Source organism: Ursus maritimus, unplaced genomic scaffold, assembly GCF_017311325.1.
Source record: "Ursus maritimus isolate PB19 unplaced genomic scaffold, ASM1731132v1 scaffold_28, whole genome shotgun sequence".
Lineage (NCBI taxonomy): Eukaryota > Metazoa > Chordata > Mammalia > Carnivora > Ursidae > Ursus > Ursus maritimus.
The window spans coordinates 20,798,186-20,811,720 of record NW_024425341.1 but is presented as its reverse complement, the minus strand read 5'-3'; the positions used below and the strand labels follow the sequence as shown (position 1 = coordinate 20,811,720).

The 13,535-nt window shown below is 39.4% G+C and overlaps 2 protein-coding genes across 3 annotated transcripts in view; one reads left to right on the top strand and one right to left on the bottom strand.

Moving 5' to 3' along the window:
• MCPH1 (microcephalin 1) overlaps positions 1-13,535 on the top strand; it is a 243,062-nt gene that overhangs the window by 109,183 nt on the left and 120,344 nt on the right. Inside the window, exon 12 of the mRNA XM_008706148.2 lies at positions 2,833-2,910. Within this exon, the coding sequence (XP_008704370.1) occupies positions 2,833-2,910 (78 nt within the window). The remainder of the gene's footprint in view (positions 1-2,832; positions 2,911-13,535) is intronic.
• The window catches only part of ANGPT2 (angiopoietin 2), a 56,145-nt gene continuing 45,557 nt past the window's right edge, over positions 2,948-13,535 (bottom strand). For both annotated transcript variants that reach the window (XM_008706146.2, XM_008706147.2), the window contains exons 7-9: positions 12,929-13,095; positions 8,856-8,986; positions 2,948-5,954 (exon numbers count right to left, since the gene is read on the bottom strand). In XM_008706146.2, the coding sequence (XP_008704368.1) occupies positions 5,794-5,954; positions 8,856-8,986; positions 12,929-13,095 (459 nt within the window). In that variant the 3' untranslated portion in view covers positions 2,948-5,793. The remainder of the gene's footprint in view (positions 5,955-8,855; positions 8,987-12,928; positions 13,096-13,535) is intronic.

Below are 13,535 nucleotides of genomic sequence, written 5' to 3'. Positions count from 1 at the left end.
GAGAGAAGACCATTTCTGTTTTGCCCGGTATGAAATTAACTGCGTGGTCACGCCTACATTGTGGAAATCTGTCTCATCAGTAGCTGTGAGTCTAATAATAAGACAAGTGGTTCCTATTTAAAATCATCAACAGTGTTCAAGTTTTATGAACAACAGTTGTAAAATGTCAAAAATATTATATCCATTCACAGTGGATGCTGAAATAACTCAGCCCTCATATTAAGAGCTATAAACACGGGATTTGAACCTCTGTATTTATGCAACCCAATTGCATCTTAGTTATTTTTATTCTATCACATGTATGATGGGAAATATGTTGGGTTAACGTTTTAGTTCACTTACAGCCTTAACTATGATCTTGCAGAGTAGATTTTCCCAATACTGAACACTGTACTAAAAGAAGGATAACTTTGGCTAATGAAACAACTAAAGCAAAACCTTGCACTATGTTTCTGATTTGATGATTTCATTACACTCAAATCAGTGTTTTCTGCTATCTCTGTTCAATATTAATTCCTGGGATGCCTGTGCCTGTAAATTTCGTTTATTAATTCACTTGCTGAAATTCTACTATAAATGCCTTATGGTTTTATTTTCATAACATTTAGAAAGGGACAAACTCAGAGAACATAAATTTTCTCCAGGAGGTTCAGTTGACATTTGAATGTGGACTACATTTGAACTCAAATGCCACATGCATTTTTAAGACTGGTTCCTTGGATTCTCTCACTGGTACATTGTGTTTCTCACTATCCTAACTCTTTCACATTGCCTCATGTCTGAAATGAACCTGATTTTGAAACTTTTTACATTTTACCTCCTGGGCTAATCACAGATTTGTAGGGAACCACAACACATGTTGTTGGTGTGTCTCTATAAATGATATCATACATTGATAAAACTAAGGCAAACACTGTGTTACTTAAATGTTTTAACCACCTCTAAGGAGCCAGGTAGAAACATGATGGCACTGTACCATTTTGTTCATACCCTCTTTCATTGATCTTATGAAGATTATCTGTCTCTATCTATCTATCTATCTATCTATCCATCTATCTCTATCTTGGTTGGCCAGTAAAATCAGGGGAAAGCAAAAAGAGACTTAACTGACAAAATGCTCGTGTACACACAGATCTAAGTGAGGGAGGAATTAGGGTCTTTGAGAACACAACTCGTTACTTTCTCTCTCTCTAGTGAAGACACTCTGCCCTGCATTATACTCCATTCCCATTCTCTCATCTGGGGCCCAGCACCCTCAGAGTTTTCTCCTGTCTTTTCTGGATTGTTCTTCTGCCATGTGCTGATGCCCCTGCACACACAGGGATAAAAACAGGGTGTATTACTATACCTTACCGTAGGAATCTAACCAACACAATTTTCTTACCACTTCTTCCAAAGCACCCTTTAGCCAAAAAAAGAACCCACTTTAATCCTGCCTTGGCACATGACATTCTCTCTGTGCGGGGATGTCCTCTCCCCCCCTCACTCTGTCTTTGCCTGATGAATTCTTACTCATCCTTTCAGACTCCGTTTAAAGTGTCACCTCATCTGTGGACCCTTGCTTGATTCTCCTAGACTGAGTTAGTTTGCTTCTTCTATAGGTTCCCACAGAACTGTTTTGAGAAATCACCATTTGTGGTTTGCCTTCATGCCTCCTGCCAGAGGGTGAACTCCTCTGGGATTGGGTTTGTGTTTTCGGGACCTAGCGTGGGTTCTTATTCACAGTAGGCTCTCAATACGTTGTTCACAGACAAGCGGTTAGTGAGATGAAGAAAACAGTGTTGAGTGAATAAATACATCAATTTTAAAGGAAGATCCAGACCAGTGCTGAGAATTGTCATTCAGATTCTGTATCTCGTTATTGTCTTTATTCGACCAGCATGCTCACTTTTTCTTAGAAATATTTAAGACCAAGCTCCCATAGATGGGTCTGAATTTTAGAAACTAGCAAACAGGACAACTCCCTCATCATCCCCAGTCATTCGGCAAAACGAACTCAAGCTTTATGTAGCAACTCTAGAGAAGAGTGGATTCACTGAATGTAAGAAATGAAATTGCAGATGAAAAATAAATATGGGATATGTAATTCAGTTTGATTATTTTTGTTATAAAATTCTATTGGCGCATGGAAATAGAAACAGATTTTCGGGGAGTTTGGTCATCAAGTAGAGATGACTGTAGAATCTTGAACATTGTTGAATTAAAAACAAAAACATCATTTTGATCATTTAAAATATGTGGGTTCAAATAACAATAATAAATAATAATACTGAAAGCTTGTTTATGAAACATTTTATCCTTCCAAAGCCTGGGAAGGATTTTCAAATGTTTTAAGAGAACTTCTGAAAATATGAGTCCATATTAGAAACAAAGTCACATGCCAGAAGGGCTGCTTTTTAAATTTAAGCTTATGATCTATCTTCTCCTAATAAGTGTGGTTTTTATTTTAATTAATAAAATCCTGGGGTATTTACTGAGGATTGTCTATAATGACTTCTTAAATTGGAAACTTGGAATTCTTAAAAAGGTATTTCATATGTTTGTTATTGGGGTGGTGTTTAGTGTTTGGCCTCAGTTAAGGATAATAACCCGGATTTCTAGTCATTGGAAACTTTTTTCTTAAAGAAAAGCATTTATTATTCATAAGATTGATGCAGCATGAAGATTCTGATGGTACTTTGGTGTGTAAGACACATCTGGTTCAGATCTACGGAGTGTGTAGTCACTGCTGGGTTTTTTGTTTTGTTTTGGCTGTATCTTCAAAGTGGTTTATTATCCACCGAGAGCCTCATGAATCTATAATAAATGTTCTGCTTATTGTGTCACTTGTAGGTACTGTGGTCTTTGGAACTGGGTCACTGGATTTCCGAGGAGCCGTTTGAACTTTCTAACTACTTCCCCGCAGCTCCTGTAAGTCAGATATTATTTTATTATGGTAAATACAATTCGGAATTCTCAGGAAATTATTATTTGCATAGATATGGACTCAAGTTTTTATTAAGTCAAGACCAATTATGCTCGCAGATAAAAACACATTTTCATAGAGCTTTTCATAATACTTTTTTATCCATCTGTGAGAACAAATGTGGGAATGTGAGAATATTCTGCAAAAAATCCTGTGGAATGAAATCTTAAAGAATTTTAATTATGAAAGTCCTCAGGATTGAGAAAAACAAAAAATGAAAAAGGACTAGATTCTTGAGGAGGTGGTATGATGTCTTGTTCCTGCTTCAAGAAATAAAGCTGTTACTGCTTGTAGAGATAGAACTGATGGGTATAAAAGCCATGGCCTGCTGGCAACATGATGCGGTCCTTACGTTCTGATACTCTTCCCAAATGCAACTTCAACTTTACTGCATTTTAAATTTTAAATATTTCGAATGCTTAATGGAGGTTCTAATTTTTTAAAAGATTAAGTAATAATTAAATAGGTAATTTCAGGCTTAATTGGAAGTAGGATTGTGTAGATGTTGGCTTTCATTTTCAAAAAAGTTAACTGGTTTGTGACACACTTAATTCTTTTGGAAGATTAATACCTGAAAGAGAAGTGGCAGTTTTTATCTGTGACCAGGGCTGGTGTTATTTGCTGTTTGAGTATGCATAGGATGCTGCCCTCTTATCACTGATTTATCTAAGTTGTGGGGTTGCTTTTGTTTTCCTTTTTAAGATTATCATTTTGATTTTCCCTCCACTTTATAAATACTTTCTTAAGGAGAGAAAACATTCTTCTTGGCAAGACCGTGTTTGATATACTACTTAAGGAATTGAAGTGTAAAGACACAATCCCCCCTACTCTCTGTCGTAAGAGAGTGTGTGTAACTCTGTAACACAGCGTGGCTTGTCTTTGAAATGCATTTCACCTGCCGGCGTGGGCACCCGGTTATCAAGTATGTTGTTGCCAGTTTTTCCCATCTTATCACTTCTCCACCTCAGTGTCTGCTGTGCGGTCATCAAGACATCACAGAGCCTTATGGCTTCTTTTGCAGTAGAGATATCTTCAGATGATGTTTTAACCTGGTACAAAGCTGTGCTTTGTTGAATTTATAAAGCCTACTTAAATGTAACAAGAGAGACCATTCAAAGATGGGGAGGTTCTTTACTCAATATATTTGTCGGGGAAGCACGCGAAGTGGTGGACAAAGTGGCGTGCCTGACTCTTCCAGAGTCCATAAATTGACTCTACACATACAGCAAATGTTAGTGTTCTCAAATGGCGTTGGGGTGGGGGCATATAGCGGTAAAATAAATTACACAAGAAAAAATGGAATAAAGAAAAAATATAGCAGTAGAACAGCATAAGGTGAAGACAGACATGAGGTAAATGCTGGTTTCAAATTTGGCCCTAAGCTTCCTAGCAGCCTCTGACTCCAAGGCAAATACGTGAGAGATTGTTCCAAATTATAAAGCGTTACAATGTACATTAGTGTTAATTGTACTATGAAAACTTCAAATGGTGTTAAAACTCTAGGGGTTTAACGTTTTGCAGCTCTGAGCTTAAATCCATGCTCTCAGAATTTTCTGTAAAGATTTGAATCTAATATAAACATCAGATTTTGGTTTTGCACTCCAAAATGCTTTCTTTTCTTCTTTCTTTCTTTCTTTCTTTCTTTCTTTCTTTCTTTCTTTCTTTCTTTCTTTCTTTCAGTTTGCTGGTGGACATTTTAAAAAAAAAGACGTTAGGGGTGAATCTAGCTTGAGAAGTATGGCTTTGTAAGTGCTTTAAGTAGAAGTTTTTTCAACCACAAACTAAACTGTAGCTTACTTCTCTAAAATATATCTTACTAGAAGAGAAAAAAAAAAGACCTTTGTAATAGATTAGTGAGGAAAATACAGTAAAGTCTCTTTGTCATGAAATTAAATGTATAATTTTCTTCATCATTAAAAATCAGATCTTTCCTTGTCGTGAGGCACAATCGGTTGTTTCAGAATCAAATCACAGAATCAAAAATATTATCATAAAGGTTAAATGTAATTATCTAATAATTTATATTTAATTACTAAAAATACCTTCATATTTAACAGAAACAGATGGAAAAAATAGTACAATCTTCATATAAACTGAAAGAACACACATTTCTATTAATTTCAGAGATCCTGGAAGTTTTCATCATTTAAACTTAAAATATATATTTGAGCATTAACTTAAAACTACATTGTCAACACATTCGTAAATAAGCTGACTTCAAAATGAAAGTTTAAAGCACCTAAGAGGAGGAGCAAAAATGCGTTAACTATGTTTTTTCCTTCTCCAAATATTAAACTGCAAATAAGCACTTGCCAGAAAAATCCCTGAATATATAATATATATTTTTATGGCTTAGAGATTTTTTTCTTCCTTTCAATTACGATAGTGATGCTGAATTCAGGACATATGGATATTTACACAATCTATAAACAGGGCTTAGAAAAAAAAGCTCCAAGGTTATCTCTACTGTATAGCCTAAGTGTTCTGTTTTCCAGTTATTTACGGATGAACTCGGCACAACATTCTTGGTTGTGACAACAGAGTCTGTAAGTTGTCAGTCTTGAGTCCGCAGGCTTGGATGTATCTTCACACAGGCGTTCTACCAGGTCACAGTGCCGGGGCTGTGCGTTGGTGCAGGAGGGATGCAGGTCTGAGTGAGGAGGTTCACGGGGTCTAAGTGGGGCACGTGGATCCCTGTGGCACCCAAGCGCGTGCTGCCTGTCTGAAGTGGGAGAGGACTCAGTGTGCAGCCTTGTCTTTTAGAGCTTCGGGAGCAGGTCTCTGAAAATGGCATCATCGGCCATCACTCCTCAGGTGTGTGCGGGCATCTAGAAATCTGCTGGTCGGATCATCATGGTCGTGGCCTTGAGCGAGTAGCCTGAGCCTTTCCAGTAGTACCACTTAATACCGTTGAACTTGTTTGTGTTCTGCTTCTGTGGGTAGTACATTCCGTTCAGGTTGGAGGGACCGCACGCATCAAACCACCAGCCTGTGAAAGTAAGACGCAGAAGGAATTAGGAACTAGGTAACCCCAACTGTATCTCACCGTGGCGTTAGAAACACTTGGCTAATCCCCCCGTCACATTCCGTGCATTTTAAGTGGACACATGCAAATACTCAGGGGTATAGAATGTGCTCCACTGACAGATGAGAGCCATGGTTTTCCAGCTTTACTCAAGCTAAATCCTAGTTCCATATGGCAAATGTTTTTACGGGCTGTTGTACTCTGTTTTCCCTGTGTGGGAAGACTAGTCACCCACAGACATGACTGGCATATCTTTCCTGGTCCCGATATGGTGACCACCACAGTGCAATGGGGAGCATGGATAAGTCAAAACACTGAAGAATGGATGGATGACTCTCACTGGATTACTTTCCAGTTCCAGCAACTTAGTGGGCCAGACTGACTGGGGCTTCCCTCCTCCTACCAGACATTTTTGTTTTTAAATGACCCCAAATTTTAAGTACTCTGGGGAGCTAGATGAAAAGGAAATCTTTAAGTCCTAGAGACACAAAGGGAATTGAAAGCGATCGTGGTGTGGTCACTAAGGTGAGGGGAGCTGCCTGGCTCAGCAGCAGGGGGTGGGGGGTCTGCATCGACACCTGAATGGCCACACTTGGGGTTTTGATGCTCTTCTCTAGAAACAGGAGTGTGCCCTGGTTTTCAAGAAGAAGGAATGACCTAGATCTACGTAATCTCAATAAATCTTAGAAACGTTGTGTTGGAAGTACACATACGCTATGATGGCATTTATGTAAGATTTTTAGAATACAGGTAAAAACAACTGCTCCTGATCTGTATACCTAGTACAATGAATAACTAATGTGAATGAACCTGAATTCATTGCTCACCCCTAGGCAGGTGTTGGCAGGACAGCTTTAGTTGTATCTGTGAAGTCTCCTTTCTTTAAATAAAAAAATATGTTGATGTAATGATTATATTATTCTATTTACACATTGGACTGTGATGACCGATTATTTCATCCAGTTACAACTCATGATTTGAGCAGATTCAGATTAACGTCGATTTGATAAGACATTTGTGTGTGTTATTCAGAATCCTTCAAAATATTCAGGAATGTTGCAAATTTATAGATCTGGCTGCCTTGGAGCCTGCTGGCTGATGTAACTACAGAATTTGCTGTCCCTGCAAAAACCTAGCTGATCACTGGACTGGCTTACCAGGGACCCAGACCGTGGGCTGGGACCTGACATCCTTACAGCCGGGACTGCTCCACTTTCTCTCTTGGGCTGTGTGTTTCTCCTCAGTCTCTTTCCCACTTCTACTCCCAGCCCTAAATCTTGATTTGAGTAAATAAATATATTGTTTCCTTGGTTATTAATGCACTTCTCCTACTCTCTTGAGTAGCTCATGACATACGGGTGGTCTGAAAACCACCGCCCTCTCGTGTGGACAGCTGGGTTCAGTGTGGGAATGGCAGATGGGAAAAAAGGATTCGCTACATTTGGTCCCCCCAACCCACCCCTTTTCCCCTTTTTGTTGGCTTCAAAAAGGATGAGGGAGGGAGACAGGCCGCTTTTACACAATCAATATAATAGCTTTCTCTCATTGAAATAATTATTGAAATAAATATGGCTAATAGGGAAGACCTGTGTTGCCAGTATATATTATGTGGATACATATAAATATATTATCTAAAGAACCACAGGACTGATTTTTTTTAATGGATCTAATTCTTTCAGTATTATTTTAAAGACATGAAAATTATGGAGTTTCAAACTATTTTCATAAATAAATCCTTTCTCTTGACTGTAAATGATTCTTAACTGAAATGCAAACACATGATAAGCATAGATCTTGTTTATGTAGTTACCTTAGATTTGTCAAATAAATTGACCACAGCTCTTACCTTTTTCTTTCCTGGGTGAGTAATGAATGAATTTTCGGTAATATAATTTGTGGTCTCTACAAATTAAACCCTGCCAACTTCCTGTTTGCTTTTACGTTCCGTTTGTACTGTCAGCAGAATTTTTGTTGCTGGTTTAAGTCTTTCAATATTTTTAAGAACTCACTTGATAGCATTTGTCAAGCTTTTTTCTTGCCTCAGTCACAATTAACTGGTTCTGGCCATTTGATTTTAAACTTTTAGAAATTGGAAGAGTAAATTTTCTAGCGCTTGGTCCCTGTCATTGAACTCTTAAATGTTGCTGGATACTAATCTGGCCATTTTAAGCGACTGTTAAAATAGTCTCTTGCTTCTGGGTGTGGTTTTCTTTTTTTTTTCTTTTTCTTTTCTTTTTTTTTTTTTAGAGCAGTCTGATATGAAAGGTAGGAAGCAAGAAGAGCATGAGCATAAACACCTTGATTTAAAGTGGACAACTGTTAATTTTAATTTGGTGTACTAAAAAGAAAAAACAAATTGGCTAATTAGTTTCTTTGTGTTTGTAAGTATTTGTTGTATATTAATGAAATCTTTAAAGAAAGGTAACTGGAAATTCCATGTTTGCACAATGAATTATTAATTAGAAACCCTTCTATGCTAATGAATCTATGTCACTGTTTTGGTTGCCAATTTGAATTTTTAACCTTCTTAATAAAGCAAAATGAAATTAAAGCGTGGCTCTGACATCTGCTAGTCAACGAGCACAAGCTCAGGAGAGCTTGCTGGATATCAGATGTCCTCTCTCTGTGCCAGAGTGAGGTCCTGAAGAGACACAGTTGGCCTGCTGACAATTGTTAGGTCCACATCACATTCTTAAGACTCAACAGTCTGAAAAAGTGAAAAACAAATCTCCCTACATCTAGTAAGTCTATTTATGAAATGTGGACATTGTCACCCATCACAAGTTCAAGTCCAAATAGCCAGCCTTTCACTCTATGAAATTCTTCCTTGCCAAAACAAATAGGAAGAGAGAAAAGTCATCCCACCTCCTGAGAGCATTTGTGAACATTTGCAAATACATTTGTCGTTGTCTACATCCTTTGTGGTAAAATCATTTCCTGGTTGGCTTATGCTGCTTATTTTGCCGGCCGTCCCTGTAAGTCCTTTAAGGTGAATCCTGCAAGCATGCAAAGAAAAAAAAAGAAAGAAAAGAAAATAACGTAATTGGCTTGGGCTGTTAATTTACCGTAGTGGAAAATTTTTTATAATGAAGAATTCCATTCTGCAGAAATGTGTTTTGTACTGGTTAGTGTACTAATGCGTACTCTGGACAAAATATTTTTGCACTGGTATAAACAGGAACCAACTTATCATCAAATCCTTAGACATTGAGGAATGTTTCCATGAAACCTTCAGCTCATATCACTTGCACAAGCATCAGCAGGGGCTTCAGGGCCCGCTCTTTCAGATAAACAGAAGGGAAAATACAACGTAAAGCGGTCCTCTCTCCAGGTCTCCAGGCATCATGCGTATAGAAATGAGAGTCTTGAGATGAGCAGACAACCTCAAGCATCATGATTTTCAGTGGGGTGGTAGGGATGGACAGGCTAGTAGTCAAGGAAGGGATCATTGAATTTGGAGTAGAAATCCATAGAACTATATAGAAAATACATCCTTAGGGCTGCTTTGCCTCATTTCTGTATAGTATTGTAGCAAACTTGCCAGACATTGAGAAAGGAATAAATGTGATATTAAGTTCAACACTAGATAATAGCCCATACTTTTAGAAGATTGTAAAACTCTGGCTTGCATCAGTGATGTGTATGCCAAGGAGGAGAGAGAAGGGAAAGAGAAAGTATGGTAACACTGTTTCAAGGGAGCCCATTGGCAGGCTGGCAGGGTGCAGCCCAGAGCAGGGCTTCATGTGCTGGGGGGTGACGCTGAGGGATGTGACATTACTGTGTTGGGACGTCGGATATGGCAGTGGAGGAGCCCGGATCATTGAGTCTTTGTGACCTGGGGACCCTACAAAACAAAACCCCGCAATGACCCAGGGAGAATGGTACTCTGAGTCCCCAAAATGATGCTTGTCTTTTGCTAACCACTACCTTGACAGGCATATAATTTCCCAGAATTCATGTTGGAACAGAGGGTAGAGAAGAGAGGAAAGGTTTGCCAGGGACTGTCTGTAAGCAGACTGCGACAGGCATTTTCACGGGTCTGTGCATGGAATGCACGTACCAGCCCAGAGAGGCAGGTGTTTCTCCTGTTTTTACATATGAAATTGTTGAGGTTCAGAGACGGGAGTGTGGTAGAGCTAGACTTTGCCCCAGATGCATCCAGCTCCTCTGTAGCGTTTTACCCTGGTAGACCCTTACCAGGGACGTTTGTCTATCGAGGAAGAGTTACGAAAAGGTGGGTGTACGGAGCATGCCAAATGGAGTTCCATGAAGTGTTGGTTCTAAGTCACTTCTGTGTTAATGACTTAGATTTAAAATTGTTTTTAGGACTGTAGCTCTAGAAACCGCCATCATAAGGCACTGGCTGAATTTCTGAATTTCAGTGTTATCGTCACGTTTCAAAAATGACCCTGGTCCTTGGCACAGCCTCTAATTACCTGCTGCAAAGCGTTTATGTAAGTCCTACACATCTCTGGGATTTTGAAACACTTTAATTTCTTTCCAGGCCCTTCTCATTAATCATAGATAGGGTTGATGTAAACCACGTAGTTTGTCCTTACTGCTTTCCAGCCTCTCTCTCCTTACAACAATTTCAGTTCTTATGGGACTCGTTAAAAGTCCTCAAAGGCGAGCAGAATCCGGGAGAATGCTATCTTTTATTTGTCTTTATGAGAAAGGTTGTATCATTTTTAGATTCTTCTATTATAGGGCCCCCTGGTTTATAGTTGGTTTCTTTTAAATTTGGTTATTAAGAATAACCACATTTCTTGAAATTTCTTTATATTGGTGTCAGTTTGAGTTTATAGAACAGTGGAGTGAAAGAAGCAAGGCCAGCACTGAATAATGAAATCTGCATGTTTGTGTGGAGTTGCCAGAATGTTTGCGAAGAGTGACCAGTCTTCAAGGTTTAACATACAAATAGTTTTTAGTTTTAGTTAAAAATAATTATCATAATAATATTCTGTCGATGCATTTATCCTTTCCTGATGACATTATTTTTCAGTTTTCCAGCATTTGGGGAACACTTCTTTGCAAAAAACCCAAATCGGTGGCTGTAGACGGTAGCATTCTGAGACACACCTGTGTTATTACTCAACCACGTCACAGCCCCTTATCACACCGCCGAGTTTTACTGGGACAACGTGGTTTCAATGTAGTATCTGCCGTACCCTGCCACGTAGGTTAAACCAAGCTTTAAATGAATGTGTGCTCTTTAGAATGGTGTATCCCAAAACTGATTGCATTCTAAAGGAAGTGTCTGTTAAGAACCATCTCGGTCTAAAATATTTTTATAATGTCAGCATAAAAGGGTAATGACCCATTTTGTAAAATCTCCTTATATAAACAGTCTAATCCTTAATTTTTGTGTTTCTTTCTTTCTTTTTAAAAAAATTTTTTGAGTTCCTCTGTTGTAGATTCCTAACTGTTGCCAGTTGAAAAAATATTTAGCTTGGAGGTAAAACAATGACCAGCCACTCGTGTCTAAAAATTCATTGAAGTTTTGATCTCTTTGGAGTCAACTTGGAGCTGCAGTGAGGCCCAAACACCTATCTTTTCATTCATTTGCGTCGTTCCCTCTCCAAGGGAACCCTGCTCTCTCTATAATGAGAGTTGGTGGGCTCTGTTTCACTGACTTTTAAAAGTCCTGTTGGTGCTCGTGGTATGTTACCTGTCTTCAAGTTTTTCAAAATTTTCACACACACCCCCCACTTATAAAGCAGGACATACTGGATGTTGTATAGTTCTCAGGTAGTTCAGGCAAGCTGTTCAGCCTATGTTTCTGTGCTCTTCCTTCGCTGTGACCCCTAGGAAGCCAGCTCAAGGACTTTGAAATCGTGTTTATTTTCCAAGCTGTTCAGATTGTGGATTTTCTGTTGAGCAGAGGGTCTGAGTTGGGCATTAATGAGATTTAGGTGGGACTGCAAGCCACATATGACTGTTTCCTGGGATGTTCCTACTGAACTGTGCTGACTTCTGAGCCCACTGTAGGTATTTTCATGATGGGTGTGTCTGTGCTCTTGAGATTCCTTCAGGGCTGTGTTGGTGACTGAACGTTTCTTTGGTGCCTCCCAGACCAATTCCCGTGGTGCACCCGGCTCCCGATCTCACTGTTCTCCCTCCGGCGTTGCACGTGGGTCTCTGGGCACCTCTTTCCACCAGACCATGTGCAGGTACATGATTTTTCCTGCTGTACACATTCGCTCGTCAGGCGCCGGTCTTTCAATGCCTTCTCTGCTCTCCGCCTCTACTCTCAGGCATTGAGAGCCAGAAACTAAATTCTGAGTCAGGGATGCCCGTGCTTTTCTTGGAACTTTCAACACGAGTGCCGCCAAACGCGTGGGGCAAGGCAGATACTGAGGGGGTGCTGTGAAGCGGCTGATGTTTCTACGGCAGAGTGAAGGACTTGCATGACTAACCCTCCCACCTAAGTCTGCCACTTTAAAACTGGGGGACTCTTCCTAACTTTGGGATGGAGCATAACAATCGAGTGCACTTTAGCTGCAGAAAAATAGATTTAACTGTTAAAACCTTTTGGAAGAAAACCACACGGTCCTAGGTGGACCTCTGTTACGATACTGGCATGACATTTCCTAATACGGACACAGCATTCACATGTCCTACAAATACTGGTTGAACGCCTGTTATCTGCCAGGCGGGGTTCATCTACGCTTTGAGGATACACAGCAGAGACAACAAACTGTGAAGTTTGTGAAGTTTCCCTTATATCATTAAAACCAAAGTTAGAATTTTAAAACTAGACGAATTTTAAAAGTAGATGAACTTCCTGAAAGGCAACATAGAACTCTAAGAAACGAGATGTTTTTCCATTTAAGGTATCCTCTGAGTACTTCAGATCCTGGTTAATGCCGTGGGGCTCTCACTTTTTGGAATGCTCACCCAGCAAATCTGTTAGTGTTTTTCAGTTACATACAACTCACCTGTAATTGAGTTCTTCACCGGAGAGATAGAAATGTTCATACAGTGAGTACGCCTCGTTCCCCTCCCAGTCTTTAAGGTGTATTTTAAGCACGTAGGGCTGTTGATTGGTCACTTGGAAAACAAATTCATTTCCCAGCCAGTGTTCGCCGGAAGGGTTCCCAAATCCCTGCAATCCAAGTGGTAAAATTCAGTCACCTCATTGTTTGTTTTTTCTTCACGTATTTGAAATCAATAGTCTATCCATTTAACGTGGGATGACTGCCAGATATTCAGCAGAAATTCTTTCCTGTCCTCTGAAAATTTGGTGTCTTCCATCTAAGAAAGTAGACTTTTTTAGAAGGTCAGTTTTAAGAAACCAAGCTTCTATTGGAAGAAAATTAGGGCTAGAGTAATTGGAACTACTTGGGGAATCACCAGTAGAAACATGAGTGTAAACAGCTTCGTTTATTGACATGGGAAGTTCTGTGAAACTGTTGGCTTACCAAAAAACACTGAGCCTGCCATTACAAATAAGCCTCGCACTTGCATGCCTTTGTTCTGATATATAGTTTACTTTGCATTGACAGGGCCATTCGTTGGTAGGGAGACGGAGACACCAGTTAAGAG